We start from the raw sequence: 19,136 nt of genomic DNA, 5'->3' as shown, positions 1-19,136 counted from the left end.
AAAGCTTATTCATGTGCACTTATTGCAAGTGTCCCTCTATTTGAAATATCAGTGGATCTGTAAACTGACTGCTTAAATGGGTGATGTTTAATATCTTGGGAAGGTTCTTTTAGTCGTCCCAAATGACCATTTAATCAGAATCTAAGCTATACATGCTCACTTATTGTCTCTTGATACTACCAACCATTCATTTCTCTAGAATCTTTTCAACAACTGACACTTAGGATTTTGATTGTCATTGTAAACAGGCTTCAGTTTAATCAACTTATAATCTTCCACTTATCTGAACAGTGGGTCCTTCTTCAGTTATTCATTCGACAAAGTTTGAATTGAGAAATCGTGTTTCCATCTTTTGATCTAATAAAAGAGCCTTTAGCTGTTAAACATTTTTATCCTTTGTTTTGCTATAGGGAGCAGTGCTGTCTGAGCTCGCATCTTTTTCTCTACTCTGTACTTTGCATCTCTGTCCAACTAAATTGCTCCCCTGTTCTGCTCCTCTTTTGTAAACCTATAAGCAGTAAAGTACTGATAGCAGCAGGAATGTCGAATATATATACTGTCTTATTCATCTATTTTCCCTGTAACAGGAACTCAATGGCTTCATAGCCGAGTGGAAGTAAATGGGTACGAAGAATATAGTGGCCGTGAATACAGATCACCTGGATGTACCGAGTATTATTCAGTTATTGAGTAAGTTAATAAGTTCATCACTCTAGCATTATGTTTCAAATAGTTTCTATTTGGTAACAGAGAAAAGAAATTAGTATTAGTCAAGTTCTAGTAATGACAAGGATTTGTTCTTCACTGATCAAAAATGGAAAACTGAAAATGCTTCGTGTCTGAATTCAACTTTCCTATTTTCATTGAAGAAAATGGTAAATCCTTTGCGATTCAATTATAAGGGAGACTTTATCTCCTCACCTGATAGAAAGTTGTGCATGTCTCTGTGGTCCGAAAGAAAGAAAAGTAAGTGTAGCTGAACTTCAAAATTAACAGCTCCAAAATGTGAAAGCAATGAAAAGCATGAGATAATAAAAACAGGAGCCATTGTTGGTATTGAGCTGAAATCTGGGTAAGGTGAAGTTTTCTCTTATACTTCCCATTTGAATCGTGAAAGAGAAAAACCAGCAGCCTTGTAGGGTCAGCTTCTTTTTGTATATCCTGGAATGGTTTACTCATCTCATAGTGAAACTAGGTTTGAATATTTAATTTTATGTGGATATAAGTAGAAATGGATTACTGATGTGGAAACAGGGAAAGAAAACTCAGCTGAATTTTTATACATTGTAGAATTAATCCGTGAAACAAATTTTTTGATCATTAAACTTCTCAACCGGCTATGTATAGAATCAATCGTCAGAGAGTGCCTTATATCAGGTAATGATATTTTGCTGGATTGTTCTCGACTCAAATCCAGGAGACATTACTACAGTTTTTTAAAATATCCTGGTAGTGATTTTCCTTGGTCACATTTTTAGAGAATTGGTACTGTTTTAAATATCAAGAAGGGTCAAGTGTTTGGCTTCTGATATGTTAATCATCTTAAGGTGAAAATATGGATTTGAATTGGGTAATGTTGGGTATCACTAGTAGTTTCTAGCTATTAATATGGAAAACATACTTGGAAAAAGTGATTATGTTTTTCACGTAGAGAGGGGCATATATTTCTCAAAGTTGTACCCGATGCATGTTAGAACCTCTTTATATATGACATCTTCAACAAGCTCTCGTGTGATTGTTCTGTTGTATTTCTTCATTTCTGTCCCAACTCATAATGCCGTTCAATTTGGTCTTATATGGTAATTCTTCATTTATGGAAATTATCTTTCCTTATTTGCTTACTAGTAAAGTTAGAATTTTGATTACACTATTGTATATTCTACCCATAAGGGAACTTTTTCTTCTCCGTTACTCACTGTACAAATTCTTTCTGTTTCATAGACGGGATCTGGAACAGGAAGGGGAGTTGGAGTCTCTGAAGCTGGAAGGTGATATAGGTGGAGGATTAGTTATGGAACGATACATATCTTTGCCAAAAGACAACTCCAAGGTTTTCCGCATTGATTCTGGAATTGCAGCTCGCGGAGTTGGTGCTGGTTCTGGAGGATTTTCTAGGTCTGTTCTGTCCTACATCTTATTATTGAAAACTACTTGTAGGATCTCTTAAATTCACCTGTTGAAAAGTTGATTTTCTTACTGTTGTTGCATGGTTAGAAACATCGTAGATAACAACTTTTACATTTCCTATTTGATAATGAGTAATGAAGTTGTAAACTTTGTCAATTGACTTACTTATCACCCAATATGGGCTGGGTCAATCCATGGCGAGCCTGATATTTCTATCAGTTTTAGTTTGTTAACAGTTCATTTAAATAAAATTCGAATGATTGCTTAAGATTGTCTAACATTTGCTTCTCTTACAAACTGAAATGAAATTTGCATTGGTCTATCCAAACTTGAGCTAACTTTTTCTTTGTGAAGTGTCCCAAAGTGATGCGCAGTCTTATAGCGAAAACCTGATTTTACCACCTTCTTACAACCTTTTCCCCATTCTATTCTGAAAAGATAGAAATAGAAAGAGTAAATTGTGTTACTGATGTCTTATTCAATACTAAGGTGTTAATAGTTATATTCTTGACTACATGCAATGGGACATTTGTTATACATGGCGTACTGATATTAATGTAAACAATTTGTCATTGAATAAGCATAAATAGGATGTAACAACATAATATTCATAATTATAGCATCTCCACTCTTAGAATTTTAAAATTGCAAAATGCATAAGTTGCATCCTAAACTTGTTCGGAAAACTCAGTTTCACACTGGAATTTTACGCGTTCAAGTTCCCCCCTAAACGCCTTTGGAGTGAATTTTCCCCCCCTCCATGGCCCTAAGGCACGTGCGTGGTAAACTATCATTTCTGGGCGCGTTTTACACTAAATTTTAAGGATAAAACGAATTGAAAAAAAAAAACATTTTAAAACATCTCTTCTTCCTCGTCTCTCTCAAGAACCCTAATGTTCTATCTAACCCACTTCTTCATCTCTCTCAAAAACCCTAAGTTTTTCTCCCTCATCTTAAATCAGCCCCAATTTTCGCTCGAGATATGAATTTTCTAAGTGATTCTTTGCCTTGGACCTGAATCTTTGTGTTAAGCCACCCTAATTACAATTGTTGAAACCTAAAATATGCATTTATCATTATTTTTACACTTTGCTTTACTTTTTGACTACATGCTGACTCCAGCTTTCATTCCAAACACTGCATAGGTCTCAAAGCATCCATTCCGTTCCTTCATCTCTTTCAGTTTCAGAATTCTCTTGCTTGCTTCTGAGTTACTCATTTGCTCCTTATGGCTATTGATGATGGGATTTTGGCTTCTTTGGTTGTAGTTTCAGTCGAGTTCCATTTATCTTTTTTTTTTCTTTTGAGTTTTTGATAGTTTTTCTCTGTACTAATGTGACGGGTGAAATTTTGGGGGGGTAAATATTTGGGAATGGGTCGGGTCTTTTAATGGTCTTGAATTCATTAATGACTTGGCTTCACCAGAATGCGTGTGCCTCACACCAGTAAACTTTGAACTGATTTGGGGCCATGGGGGGGGGGGGGGGGGATAATTCACTCCAAAAGGCGTTTAGGGGGAACGCCCCTAAAGTTCCAGTGTGCAACGAGTTTTCCGACAAGTTCAGGGTGCAACTTATCTATTTTGCCTTGTAATGGAATTTTATTAAACATTAAGAACATAGAATGTGTAGATACTACTCTTGTTCTGAATGCTGGTGAAGTAATGTGTTTCTCTATGATTGTTTTCAATTTGTTGTGAGACCTTCATCATTTTCCTGAACTTCCAATAATACTTTATAAACGTGTTGATAGTTATATATCATGACCTTTGCAAAAGATTGTTACTTTATTTCAGTTTTTGTATAAAAAGAATTGCAAATTAAAGTGTTTTCGTTATCAAGCTGATTGAACTGTACTGGTTCCAGCCTCCTTTAACTTTGTGCCTGTTAAATAAAATCTCAACCCTTTAGGCTTTAGCCTTGATAAGAACCTGCCAAGTTCAGGTTGTGCTGCATATTGCTTCATATGCCCCCACGGCCGGTGCCTTCATCGAAATACTCTTGTCTAAAAACTTATTATGCAATTCTACCAAGATCACACTTTTTGTGCCTCAGGTGAAGCTTTTTGACCCCTTTTTTTTTGGTATATCAAATCATCATAAGCTTTTTTCTGCAGATACACGAATTTTATCTAGTCTTCCTCCACATCATTTTAAGCATGTCTAGTCTTCATCCACAGGGTCAATTTAAGCATGCCAACTAATACAGTATTGGGATATCATTGTTATCATGTTGTGCATTTTTCGCATCCGTGTAATATGTCATCTCATCAAGAAAGCCTGGTTACAAGCTGCATATATAAGAGGTTTTAACATTCATTCTGTCCAAAAATAATTATTTTGTCGTTCAATTTTCTTATTTCTGGATGGTCATGTTTATAATAGCTGATTGGAAGGTGCTCTCTCTCTCTCTCTCCTTTATATGGTGTAGAGCCTCAGTTTAATTCATTCCCTCTTCTCTTACTTTTTTTGCTTTGGTAGGCTTGTGTGCTTGCGTGTGCATCCAATGTTCTCGTTGTTGCACCCAACTGAATCATATGTGTCCTTTACCTCCATCAATGGGTCCAAGCATGAACTTTGGCCAGAATCTGGAGAACAAGTGTTTGAAGGAGATCTTCGCCCAAAGGGTGCGTTTTACCCTTGATCTTTTGCTCACCTGTACAGCTGTTTTTATATTTTATTTTTATTACACTCACATAGATCTTACACACATATTTGTGGTGTTTATATTTCTCTAAAAAAAACTGGTGTTGCCTGACTAGAGGATACATTTTCTGCGCAGACCGTACCATCTTTTAAAAGCACATCAGGAAGTAAAAGTAGATAATAGCGGACTGCCAGAACTAGGTTGTGATGTATGCATGTCAGTATATGTAAATTTCCACGAGACTGGATCTGTTTTTGTATCAGTAGATACCTTAGTAAGCCTAGTAAATTCACCAGGCATTGCTTCTTAGGGGAATAGTAGTAAGACAGGGACTGGAAGAATAGAAAAGACAAATTGGGAGCTAACTGTTTTCAAGATTCCAAATGAAGGGAAGTGCACCAGTTGTGCAAGTTACTGGTTAATGTTCCAGTAAGCAACTTGTTATAATTCCCTGTTTTGGGAACTAGGAACATTCTCCCAATTTGGTCTGGTTCCCTCGTTATCAGTTTCATCTATTTAAACTTCAGGTGAGAGCTAGAGGAATATATTAGAAGGGACACGGAAATACATTACCCTGGTTTATTCAGACACCTTGAGTAGTAGGCACTAAAAGCTTAATGGAATGTCATTTATCAAATAGGAAAAGAAAATGTTTACGGATCGCCTGCAAATATTTGAAAAGACTACATCCGTTCTCAGAATATATGCTGAAAATACCAATTTGAGTAAAGGATTTTAGCTGTGATGTTCGATATGAGTTGCTTTCTTGGATCATCTATTTGCACGTTCACCTACTTAGCCCAATTTCTATTTCAGCTCGCAAGCACCTTGACTTCCATCCGATATATGCTATCTCCCACCAGCACAGATAATGGGAAACTCTGATCACTAAAGCTTAGGTAGATGAGTAGGAATCACCTAGGGATTTTTTTCTCTGCTGTGATAGAACCAATGGTCTCCCATGGTTTTCACCCACTTTACTGACCTCTAGGCCACACCCTTGGGTGCTGCCATGGTGATAATCTGTTTGGTGTCCATGTTGATGTCTTTTACTTGTGACTTCTTTTTCAGGTGAATGGATGCTTGTTGATAGATGTCTTGGTCTGGGGCTAGTCAATCGGTTCAACATTGATCAAGCATACAAATGTATGGTGCATTGGGGTACGGGAACAGTGAATTTAGAGCTCTGGTCTGAAGAGAGGCCCGTCTCAAAGGAATCGCCTCTTAAAATATCTCACGAGTACGAAGTGCAAAAGATAGCCTAAAACTCTCACCTGCATTTAGAATTTGTGAGCCACATGACCGAGTAGTTCAATGTGCTCATTCTGCATTTTCTGAAGCCTGAAGAACAGTTGACATTTTCGCAAGCTATGTGGATGGAATAAAGACTATAAAAATTGACTCGACGTCATCCTCACCTTCCTCAATGATCCAACTAAACATGACTAAATAGAGTTTTCCTAAATAACCTTGCTAGTCGGGAGAAGACCTGTATATAATCGCGGAATGTCATTAGTTTCGGTGTGTGGACCAAATAATTACAGTAATGCAAGCCTCTCGCTACAGTTGACAATTTCACTAGCTACGTAAATGTCATAATGACAATTCCTACTTTGCGAAAATTCCAATCTTGATGCTATTGAAGCTACTTCTGGTCCTGGAAAGGGAACCAAACTATTAGTTTCTACTTTTTTCTTGTTACTCCCTTACCCTTCTGGATAGAGGGGGATCTCTGGAAAAAAGAAATTACTCTTGATGCTGTTGAAGCAAGCCTTGAAGTGAAGAATGTTATCGCATTAATTGATTAAGTGGAATAAATATTTGACTCCCTTTTCCGCAAAAGAAGATTTCAGTTTTTTTTATTAGAACTCTCTATCCTCACAAGGTAGGGGTAAGGTTTGCGTACACACTACCCTCCCCAGACCCCACGATGTAGGATAATATTGGGTATGATGTTGTATTAGAATTAAAGCCCCTGTGAAAAATATGTATTCTATTTATCGATTTCCTATGTAATATATCAAATACTTCCTTTGTGCCACGCAATTACTCTTTGGAGACTTAAACGAGTTTTTCTTTGGAGACTTGGAGATATAGAATCTCCAAAGTCTCCAAAGAAAAACTCGTTTAACATAAAGTGGGTCAAAGAGTATAATCAAAAGAAGATCCGTAAATGGGCCATTCAGTGTTCCTACCTATTCTTTTCAAACAAGTCTCTCCGTCGAAACATCCTTGTTACCTTTCATTCTTCTCACAATGATTCGAATCAAAAACCAGAAAAATAAGAAGAATTCAGGTGGAAATGTAGATCTAATTGCTTACGCATATTTTCCTTTATCGTATATGCAAGCGTTTGTTAATAAAGTCGTAAACCTAGGTGAAAGTAGCAATACCAAACAAGTCAAGTTGGTGAACAGAACCAAAAAGTTAAGCAACTAAATTAATAAAAGCCTATTACCCTTTGCATTCATAACCACCCTACTCCAACCCCATTACTTTAATCCAGTTCTTGAATTATACACTCAAGTCCATTTCTATTTTTTATCACAAAAAGAAGTAACTTATATATGACACTGCCAAAAACAGCCATTTTCCTTAATTTATAGAGAATATGGTTAAAGGGCCTTCTCCATTAGTCCATCTTCTTCTTGTACTCAGTTTAGGATTACTCCTCCATGGCCAAAACATAACTGAGAGATTCTCATTAGCCTTTGAACAGAAAATATAAACGTTACTTTTTATTTTTTTATCCCTCTTCTAGCCATTTTCTTTGTATACTCTACTACTAAATCAATAATAGTATCTCTTGCTGTTATTCTACTAACTTACAGTGTCTTCAAAATCCTTCTTGGTCCTCTTTTACTATGTATGGCAAGTATTTATGCACCTTCTCTTCAAGGTTACAATTACCATCCGAGCCGAGCTTATCGGATGAGTTAAGGAAATGGGGATTGTTGTTCCTTATTTTGGTCTTCTTTGCTTTTCAAGTGATGTTTTCCATGGCAGAAGGAAATGAATGGGGACTCGCCATGCTTGCTTTGGTTATTTTCTTCTTATTTAACTTTTCTAGTGACTAAGTCTCAATGGATAGAGTGATTCTATCTTGTGATAGTGGAAAGTAATGAATAGACGAGGATTGACCTCACAAAATAGTTATTGTTGTGAATAATTTATGATAGTGGATGCTTGCTATGGTGACCCATTTCCCTTGCTTTTTGCTTAGATCACTTTTTAGACTTATAAATAACTTTGTATTCTTATGGAAAAATTGCACACATAAGAGAAAGAAAGAAAAGAGTTCTCTCATCCCTTATATAATTTCTATTCTTGTTACTTTATTTTGCTACATTGTTTTTATTTTATAACACTTCAATAACACGAAACTCTAATTTCATCTTTATCCCGCTAAGTTGAGTCATATTTTACCAAGGTATGTGTCATTATATTCATTTTGTTTATGACATACATATCATATGATTACTTATGCTCTTGGACATCTTAAATAATTTAAGTACACTGTAATGATAAAATAACTATTAGATGACCTCAAAGTCTACTAGCTACACACTAATGAAACTACTTATAATATTAATGGACTTCTTGAATCAACAAAACAGTAATTAGGAAAGTTATATGCAAGAAATTCTATTAACTATTGAACTGGAACATATAAATAATATTAGCAACGTTCAAATATATTAACACATATATAGTAGCTTGTTCACATGATATAGCTGTATTTCTGTTTCTTTTTCCCTTAATTGTTTTATTTCATTAATTGTTTATTAACATAATTATTTCTCTAACTTATTCATCTTTTATGATAGTTTTCACCAATGGCAGACCCAGAATTTTGTGCAAGCGGTTTCAATTTTAGAAGTGCATAACTTTAGTCGTAAAATAGTAGTTATCAAGTGGGTTCAAATAAAATATTTATACAAAATTTACACAGCTTTAATACTAATTTATATATATACACAGTATTATTTTTTGGTGAAGCGGGTTCAGTTGAACCCGCTAGCCACCACGTAGGTCCGCCACTGGTTTTCACTATGTCAAATTTATCAAAGCTCGAATTTGTGGCACTTGACATCTCCGGAAAGAATTATTTATCATGGGTCCTTGATGCTGAAATTCACCTTGCTGCAAAAGCTCTTGAAAATACTATTATACAAAGAAATGAAGCATCAGGCCAGAATAAAGCAAAGGCTATGATTTTCCTTCGTCATCATCTCGATGTAGGGTTAAAGACTGAATACTTAACCTTAAAAGATCCATTTGAATTATGGAGCAGTTTGAAAGAACGATATGACCATCTTAAGGCAACGATATTGCAAAGAGCTCGATATGAATGGATTTCACTTACGGTTACAAGATTTTAAAACTGTAAGTGAATATAATTCTGTTATATTCAGGATAACTTCCCAACTTAAATTATGTGAGAAAATTGTGAATGATGAGGATTTACTGGAAAAGACTCTTTCTACTTTTCATGCCTCAAATATGGTATTGCAGCAACAATACCGTGAAAAGGGTTTAAAGAAATATTTTGAATTAATCTCATGCCTCCTGGTGGATGAGCAACATAATACTCTTTTAATGAAAATTATGAAGCACGTCCCACTGGATTTGCACCATTTTTCGAAGTGAATATGGTAGCAACTACTCAAAAGTATGAAAGAAGAAACAATTATTATTGTGGTCGTGGCCATAGTCGTGGACGTGGACATGGCCGTGAACGTGGAAGGGGACGAAATAATTATCGTTATCATGGTGGAAATAAACAAGAGAACAATAAGGATCCTCAAAATAATCCTTTAAAAGGCAGAGTTAATATTTGCCACAGGTGTGGTATGAAAGGTTATTGGGCACGTGTTTGTCGTACACCTGACCATTTTGTCAAACTTTATCAAGTATCCAATAAAAGAAAAGACAACAATTTGGAGGTACACTTGACTTTTCAAAATAATGATGATAAAGCAGGTCCCTCAAACAAATATGATGATGTTGAGGCAAATCCTGCATATAAAGATGATGATTTTGGAGGCCTTGCAAATATTACTCATTTAGAAGGTGAAGACTTCTTTGAGGATATTGACCGAAGAAGTGATTATCTTACTGGGGAATAAAGCTTTAAGAAAAGTTGTTATTTTCATATTATGTCTTTATGTAGTTTGTTCTTCTTAGTGTACTTTCCTAAAGCATCATTTATGCTAGTTTCTACATTCCTCGTGTAATTTCTAATGTTTATTTTATTTATAGTCTTTCGTATTTCTTATGATGTACTTTTTGTTTATTTATGAAGAATATGAAAATTTCTCAATCTCCAGTTAGATCCAAGATCAATAAAGATGATATATGTCTTTTGGATAGTGCTACAACACATACTATTTTAAGAGATACGAGAAAAGAAGCCAATATTAATACAATATCTGGCAGTATAAAATTAATTGAAGGCTCAGGAAGAGCAAATTTATTACTACCTGGAGGAATAAATTTGGCTATTAATGAAGCATTATATTGTAGTAAGTTTCAAAGAAACTTACTATGTTTCAAAGATATTTGCCAAAATGGATATCACATTGAGACTACATCTTTATATTACTACAATAAAGTCAGGTAAGAAATATGTGTTTGAAATATTACCCGCTCTTTTTTTTGGCTTATATTACACAAGTATTAGCAGGATTGAAACACATGCCCTGGTAAATGAGAAGTTTACTAATCAAGATAATTTTATTATTTGGCATGACCGGTTGGGTCATCTTGGTTCTACTATGATGCGTAAAATAATTAAGAATTCACATAGACATTCAATGAAGAACCAAAAGATTCTTCAATTTAAGGAATTTTCTTGTGCTGCATGTTCTCAAGGTAAATTAATTATTAGACCATCAACTATTAAAGTTATGATGGAATCCCCTACATTTCTAGAACGTATTGATAAGTGGGGATTTTGACTACTTATTAGCGTCTTTTAGCTTTTGTTTTAGTCCAAAAGCGTTTAATTGTGTTTCCGAAAACTGATGACATATGCTTAATTGCAGGAATATTAGAAAATGAGCCTCCAAGATGAAATCCAACTCAAAAAAGAGTGATCTGAACTCAAGGACAAAAACAGATACAAAAGCTTAAAGTGCGGACTGCAAAACATCATCTGCGGCCGCAGATTGTGTAGAAGAACTTATCAAAGATCTGTGAGAAGTGCGGTCCACACATGAAATGTACGGCCGAGAAACTAGGCAAGAGCAAAAGTTCAGAGAACCTACATATCAAGTTCAACGGAAGTGCGGACCGCACAATTATTGTGCCGCCGCAGAAGATCAACTATGCGGCCGCAGTTGCATTTGTGCGGTCCGCAAAAGAGCCATGTGCGGCCGCACTCAGAAATGTGCGGACCGTAGAAAGAGAGAGATGCGGCCGCGATTCAGAATTGTGCGGCCGCAAGATTTCAATCCTGTCAGGTTGAAGCAAAGTGCGGATCGCACATGGAATTGTGCGGCCGCAGAACCTTCGCAGGGGCATTTTTTTTCCGAAAATTCCAACTTTATATAAATAGAAGAGTTTCACTTTTTAGGTCAAGTTTTTGACATCAGCAGCTACAATAGCCGTTTTTCTTTACTCTTTTTAGTAGTTTTTGCCATTTTGAGCTTTTTAAACATAGATTTCTTTATTTTAATTATCAATATGAGTTTAATTATCATTTTTTCTTCTATTTCTTTCGTCTTAATCATGAGTAGCTAGATTTTTACTAGGGTTGTGATCCAACCCTAGAGTGTAAACTTAATGGGTGTTTGATTTATTAATTGTTTATGGTTGGGTATTTATTATTTAGCCATGTTCGTGCTTTTTGTTGTAGAATTAATCGTTGCAAATATTAGTTCATGCCTATTTGACTTGGTCTCTACTTGAGAAAGAGAGACTTAGTCTAGGAAAATTTGGCTAACAAGAAATTGGGGTGAATCAAGAGATTGATAGTCCCAATTAAAGGGTTGAATCTAGAGATAGTAAAACCTGACTTGAGCTTTGTATCAACCGTTTTGTTTAACACCCATTTGGACTTGAGAAAGCCAATTTGGGCAAAGTAACTCTCCGATCGAGAGGTATTGAGTGGGTACTCAAGTTTTGATAGCTATAATCCATCCCCGACCAATAAAACAAGTTTTAAAGTTTACAACCCATTAGACAAATACCTAGGTAAAGGTCATAGTCCTAGGCCTTTTACAGTATTTAAAAAACAACAACAAAAATAATTTCTTAGTTTCATTACTTAATCTTGCAATCTTAACTTGGAATAGACATAGAACAAGCATCAATTTGTGGAAGTGTAATTTGAGATAGTTCATACTCATACACTGTAATTTAAACTCATAAATCTCACATATAGCTCCCTGTGGAATTAGACCTCGGCTCCTTGTTGGGTATTACTATTGCAATCGACCGTTTCATAACCTTGAATTGAGGTGTGAACTTGGATGAGATCACATATACATGGTGATATATGTGGGCCCATTCACCCTCCATGTAGACCATTCAGATATTATATGGTTTTGGTAGATACATATACAAGATAATTATATGTGTGCTTATTATCAACTCGCAATATGGCATTTGCGATATTGTTGGCTCAAATAATAAAACTAAGAGCACAATTTACAGATTACTATTAAGACAATTCGTTTTGATAATGCCGGTGAGTTTACATCTCAGGCCTTTACTGATTATTGTATATCAACTGGGATAACAATTGAGCATCTGATTGCTCATGTTGATACACAAAATGATCTAGCGGAATCATTGATCAAACGCCTCCAATTAATTGCTAGACCAATGCTTATGAGAACAAAATTCCCCATTTCAGTATGGGGTCATGCTATTTTGCATGCAGCAACACTTGTGCGGATAAGGCCCACAAGTTATCATAACCCACAAATTATCATAAAATCTCCCCATTGCAATTGACTTTTGGTTAGAAGCCAAATATTTCCCATCTTACAATCTTTGGTTGTGCGGTACATATTCCAATTGCTCTACCACAACGCACAAAGATGAGTCCCCAAAGAAGGTTGGGGATATATATTGGGTATGAATCTCCTTCTATTATAAAATATCTTGATCCTATGACTGGAGATTTATTTACGGCAAAATTTTCTGATTATCATTTTGATGAATCAGTATACCCTACATTAGGGGGAGAAAATAAGCAGCTGAGAAAGGAGATAGATTGGAATGTATTATAACTATCTCATTTAGATCCTCGAACAAATCAATGTGAACAAGAGGTTCAAAAGATAATTCATTTGCAAAATATGACAAATCAACTGCCAGATGCATTCACTGACCTACCAAGGGTGACTAAGTCACAAAAATCAGCTGCTAATGCTCCAGTTCGAGTTGATATCCCGGTTTGTAAATGTTTTATCCGGGGAATGCCCCGAAGAACATATAAATGAAGGCCAAAGACTGGACGATGTGAGGAAGCATAGAATAGAACTTTAGTATTTCATTTTTATTTCTTCTTTTACTTTATTTTATTTAGGATGGGACAACCTTGAGCCTTTTGTGTGTTTATTTTTGCCTCAATTCGATATTTTTATAAGCTAACTAGATCAAGTACGCGACAAGAGTGAGTTGCTCTAGTGGTAAGCACCCTCCACTTCTAACCAAGAGGTTGTGAGTCCGAGTCACCCCAAGAGCAAGATGGGGAGTTCTTGGAGGGAGGGAGCCGAGGGTCTATCGGAAACAACCTCTCTACCCCAGGTTAGAGGTAAGGTCTGCGTACACACTATCCTCCCCAGACCCCACTAGTGGAATTATACTGGATTGTTGTTGTTATTGTTATTGTTGTTGTTGTTGTAGATCAAGTACGCAACCGCACTAGTTACGGGACTCGGGGAATGCCTAACACCTTTTCTCCGAGTCAAATGAACCCCCTTACTTAGAATATCTGGTACAAACTAGCTTTGGAGTCTAAATGTGTTTTGAAAGGAAAAATCATATTTTTTAAAAACGGTGACTTGGCACACCGAAACCAAATGTCAAGTGGCGACTCTCACAAAATCCCTTTTAAACAAATCTTTTCTCACTTTCATGATTGAAAACCCTTTCAACTTTAAAACTACTTTTTATTTATTTAAAAGAGAGTTAAGGTTTAAAAAAGGGGTGTGACAGTCGCTGTTGAAATAATGCAACACAATGGGGATCTTAAACCAAAATCTGTCTATGAATGTAGACAGAGAAATGATTGGCCAAAATGGAAAGACGCTATCCAGGCAGAATTAACTTCACTTGAAAGTTTTTGGGTATGTAGTCCAAACACCTAATGGTGTTAAGCCTGTTGGCTATAAATGGGTATTTGTACATAAAAGGAATGAGAAAAATGAGGTACAAAGATATAAGATACGCTTTGTTGCACAAGGATTTTCACAAAGGCATGGTATCGATTATGAAGAGACGTATTCTCCTGTTATGGATGCTATAACGTTTCGTTATCTCATTAGTTTTGATATTCATGAAAAGCTTGACATGCATTTAATGGATATGGTTACAGCCTACCTTTTTGGCTCACTTGATAATGAGATATACATGAAAATTCTCGAGGGATTTTAAATGCCTGACGCACATAATTCAAAGTCCCGAAAAATATTTTCAATTAAATTGCAAAGATCTTTGTATGGTCTAAAGCAATCAGGAAGAATATGGTATAACCGCCTTAATGAGTATTTATTAAAGGAAGATTATATAAATGATATCATTTGTCCATGTATTTTTATAAAGAAAACAACATTAGAGTTTGTTGTATTTGCTGTATATGTTGATGACATAAACTTTATTGGAACTCCGACAGAACTCCAAAAGGCAAGTGATTATTTAAAGAAGGAATTCGAGATGAAAGATCTCGGAAGACAAAATTATGTCTTGGTTTACAAATTGAACATTTGGCAAACGAGACTTTTGTTCATCAATCTGCATACATAGAAAATGTATTGAAACAGTTTTACATGGATGGGGCACATATATTAAGTACTCCGATGATTGTTCGATTACTTGATGTGAATAAGGACCTGTTCTGACCTCAAGAAAGGAATGAAGAGATTCTTGGTCCTGAAGTACCATATCTTAGTACAATTGGTACAGTAATGTATCTTGCTAACACTACAAGGCCTGACATAACTTATTTCAATTAATGTCTTAGCAAGATATAGCTCTGCTCCTACAATGAGACATTGGAATGGAATCAAACACATATTGCGGTATCTAAAAGGAACTACCGATATGGGATTATTTTACGGCAATGATTGCAGTCCCGATCTTGTTGGTTATGCCGATACTGAGTATTTATCTGATCCCCACAAGGCTCGATCTCAACAGGCTATGTATTTACATGTGGAGGCACTGCCATATCTTGGCGATCGACTAAACAATCAATCGTGGATACTTCGTCTAATCATGCTGAGATAATTGTTATTCATGAAACAAGTCGAGAATATGTATGGTTGAGGTTTATAATACATCTTATTAGAGACAAATGTGGTTTGAAGTATGAGAAACTACCCACAATTTTGTATGAAGACAATGTAGCATGTATAGCCCAATTGAAGGGAGGATTCATAAAAGGAGATAGGACAAAACACATTTCACCAAAGTTATTTTTCACACATGATCTTCAAAAAAATTGTGATATCAATGTTCAACGAGTTTGTTCAAGTGATAATATGGTTGATCTGTTCACTAAGGCATTTCCAGCCTCAACATTTGAAAAGCTGATATACAAAATTGGAATGCGTCGTTTTCGAGATATTAAGTGATGTTTCTTTAGGGGGAGTAACTACGCGATGCACTCTTTTTTCCTTAACCAAGGTTTTGTCCCGCTGGGTTTTTCTGGTAAGGTTTTTAACGAGGCAACAAGCAATGCGTATTACATATAACTATGTACTCTTTTCTAGTAAAATCTTAGTAAAGCATATTTATTTTATATGGACATCCAAGGAGGAGTGTTGTGAATAATTTAAGATAGTGGATGCCCATGTTGCTATGGAGACCCATTTCCCTTACTTTTTGATGGAGTGCAAGATCACTTTTAGGCTTATAAATAGTCTTCTTGTATTCTGATAGAAAAATTGCACATAGAAGAGAAAGAAAGAACTATTCTTGTTACTTTACTTTGCTACATTGCTTTTATTTTATAACAGTTATTAAAAAGAAGAAAAACTTTTCTAGTGACTAAACGTCACGTTTATGTAGTAGTAAAGTAATAGTTGATATTTAGATTTTCTGTATTAACTGAGAATAACAAAAATAATGATCAGAAATACAAATATTCAAAGGTCTCTTTATAGTTGTTGATCAGTCAGATACTTATTTGTTTTCTCGGTCTTCAGAAGGAATTTTCGGAGGTGTAGGTGATGTATAAAATAATAAAATATTCCAAGTTGTACTTTTGTTTTCCTTGATTTTTTTGGACAATCATTAGCTGATTGAACATAACCGTTGGTTTCATATTAATAGAAAGAAATACAACATCCTAGGAGTTTCTGCTACTGTATTGAATGGAGATTACTCATTTTGGCAAGTACGTATTACACAAAATTTGGGTTCTGCAAAATAATACTCCATATTACTCATTGTATCCTTAAACTAGTTTCAAAGAGTGAATTGATAAAGTTCCTTGTCACTTACTGGAATTGGAGTTAAGTTTGCAACCAAAAGGATTAACCCTTGCTATCATCCCTTGAGTTTTAGGCATAGAGTTACAAGTGCTGGAGTAGCTGTTCGGTTGTCCATCTTCTTCGACTTCGAGGGTCCTTTATGAAACACTTGTATAGAAAATCTCTAGCATACAGTAGGGTTCCCCGATTGAGCTCCACTTATATATGCCATTCCATCACCAACTCTCAATGACAATCCAAAGTCACCCAACTTAAACTTGTGCATGTCACGTTCATTAGCACTGAAAACCAAAATATTAGCTTAGGTTAATTTTCAATAATAGGTTTAGAGATTTGGCCAAATATTTTAAAACTTTACACCACTTATAACAAAGAATTACATGAGTACATATTTATGATTAAACATTTTATTTTGTTGAAAGATCTGTAAATATGTTTCTATCATATCAAAAGATTTAAATAATTTTTTATATTTTATAACTTAAAACAATGAATAAATTAATTTCTTGAATGATTTTTGTCTATAACAACCAAATAATTTTTAAACGTCAAATAATGTTACAGGGTATACAACAACCAATCACTATAAAGGTCAAAAAGATATCGGAAAAAACGAAGATGTTATAGAAAGATTTGAATATATATATATATATGTTGTCAATTATTTGCGTTTAAAATCAAACCATATCAAATATTATCAACAACAATAACATAACCAATGTATTTTTACAAGTGGAGTCTTGAGAAGATAATGTGTACGCGGACTGTATCGGATCTGAAAAATATAATACCAAATCAAGCAAAAAAATAATTTTTTCCAACAAAAATAATCAATTCATTTAGTTTTTTTAATTGAACTTTTCGGTTTGCTGCACTTTCTCAATTTGTTTGAACACCCCTTGTGTAATGGATTAGTGCAAAACTGCAAATCACACAACCGCAATTATCTTTATTTCCTATAGTTGTTTTATTTTGTCCTAGTTTTGGATTTATTCTAATTTTAATCTTGTTCATGGGCACACTAATTCATTCAATATCCAGTTTGCGTCCAAAATAAACTAGTTTTATCGTAGTAATGACACGAAACAAGAGCAATCTACGCTAAATGCCCATGAAACTTAAATTTATTACCATTCTTTACCCATTTTAAAAATAATTACAAAACATAGCCACCCCACTCAAACTTATTATCCGGTCGTCCATCATAACTCTAGTCCCTCAGTCACAAAAGACTCCTAAAGTCAAACTCACAAACTTTCCTAGTTATTCTTTGGTTAATCAACCAAAAACAACGTAACTTTCTTTAAATTCAAATTTTTTTGCAAGATTGTTGGTTCTGGAAATAGCTAAACTTTTTTCTTTATTTCTCTCCCTCTTTCTTTCAGTTTCAGTTTTAAATTAAGTATTGGATTAGCTACTAATTTATTTAGTATTTGGATTAGCTTAGCACATAATTCAATTATGACAAAATTTCAAACTAAAAAAAAAAGAATGTAAACTCCATGTGCATAAGTTTAAAATTTCAGACATGAATTTTCATGTGGGGTTTGAAGTGTTTATTGTTGGAATTTAGTGGGTATTATTTTATGATGTGTAGATTGTGGTGTTAATGATGATTTTTGAAGATTTAATTGTGACAAACATTAATCTGCCATTGGAGGACCTTGAAGCTTGAAACTCATAAATTGGGTTTGTTGAGTTTGTGGTTATTTTGATCTGATTCTGACAGGGTATATTCGAAATGTTAATTGGAGGATGTGGCTATATTCTGAGTCAATTTAGTGGAGATTTTAGAGTAGATTTTTAAATTTTGGGTTGAAATTGAGTTGAACTAGCAAAGAAGACAAATTTATAATGTATACCAAAATGGTATATTATATAGTGTATTGGTATACAATAATTAATTCAAGAGTATATAATTAACTACAATAGTATACTACTAATATTTTTTGAAGGAATGAACCAATCCTCTATATACCAAAATAACATATTATAAACCATTTTTGTTAACTCAATAGTGTATAATTTATTGCGTTGAACTGGCACAGAAGAATTTATACTGTATACCAAAATGATACAGTTCATTCCAATGATATACTATTATAGTATATTATATAATGTAACGGTATACTCTTACAATTAGGTCCTTTTAGAATTTTTTAAAATTTTTATTGACAACTGATATTATTTCAGTTTAATAATTGAATTAATTTTTTTTTTTAAAACGCTTTGTGTATAATTGTATACCCTGTTGGTATAGCTATATACTATACTGGTATCATATGTTAGTTGGAATATTTTTTGGTTGTATTAGCTACATTTAATTGGTACACTATTTGATTTTTCTTTAGTAATAGTAGAATAGTACAATATCTACAATTTTTTTAATTTTCCTTTATGCATGTGTATTATGTAATCATTTTAATTTTTTCTTTATGCGTTTGTTTTATATAATAGTATTATAGTACAATATCTTAAAATATATTATTATATTAATATGTGGTACACTATTTTTTAATTTTTCTTTTTATGCATGTGTATTATGTAATAGTATTATAGTCATATATAGTTGCTTGGAATTAATTAGTAGAACTGTATACCCTATTGGTATAATTATATGTCATATTGGTATCATATGGTAGTTGGAATATTTTTTTGTTGTTTTAGCTGTATTTTTAAGTGAATTCTATTCTGA

General features: G+C 34.4%; 2 protein-coding genes across 3 annotated transcripts in view; both read left to right on the top strand.

The window, feature by feature from the left end:
- The window catches only part of LOC104119907 (uncharacterized), a 41,879-nt gene extending 35,485 nt beyond the window's left edge, over positions 1-6,394 (top strand). For both annotated transcript variants that reach the window (XM_070182407.1, XM_070182406.1), the window contains exons 20-23: positions 588-690; positions 1,942-2,115; positions 4,607-4,752; positions 5,844-6,394. In XM_070182407.1, coding sequence (XP_070038508.1) covers positions 588-690; positions 1,942-2,115; positions 4,607-4,752; positions 5,844-6,037 — 617 coding nt within the window. In that variant the 3' untranslated portion in view covers positions 6,038-6,394. The remainder of the gene's footprint in view (positions 1-587; positions 691-1,941; positions 2,116-4,606; positions 4,753-5,843) is intronic.
- A 2,430-nt stretch (positions 6,395-8,824) lies between these two features.
- Positions 8,825-9,154, top strand: LOC138897616 (uncharacterized). The gene has a single exon (XM_070183609.1). It carries the CDS (start codon positions 8,825-8,827, stop codon positions 9,152-9,154), a length of 330 nt encoding a protein of 109 aa, XP_070039710.1.
- Positions 9,155-19,136: the final 9,982 nt, after the last annotated feature.

Source organism: Nicotiana tomentosiformis, chromosome 8 (assembly GCF_000390325.3).
Source record: "Nicotiana tomentosiformis chromosome 8, ASM39032v3, whole genome shotgun sequence".
In the NCBI taxonomy this organism is placed as follows: domain Eukaryota; kingdom Viridiplantae; phylum Streptophyta; class Magnoliopsida; order Solanales; family Solanaceae; genus Nicotiana; species Nicotiana tomentosiformis.
The sequence above is the reverse complement of the archived record's forward strand: the minus strand, read 5'-3'. Positions and strand labels throughout refer to the sequence as shown.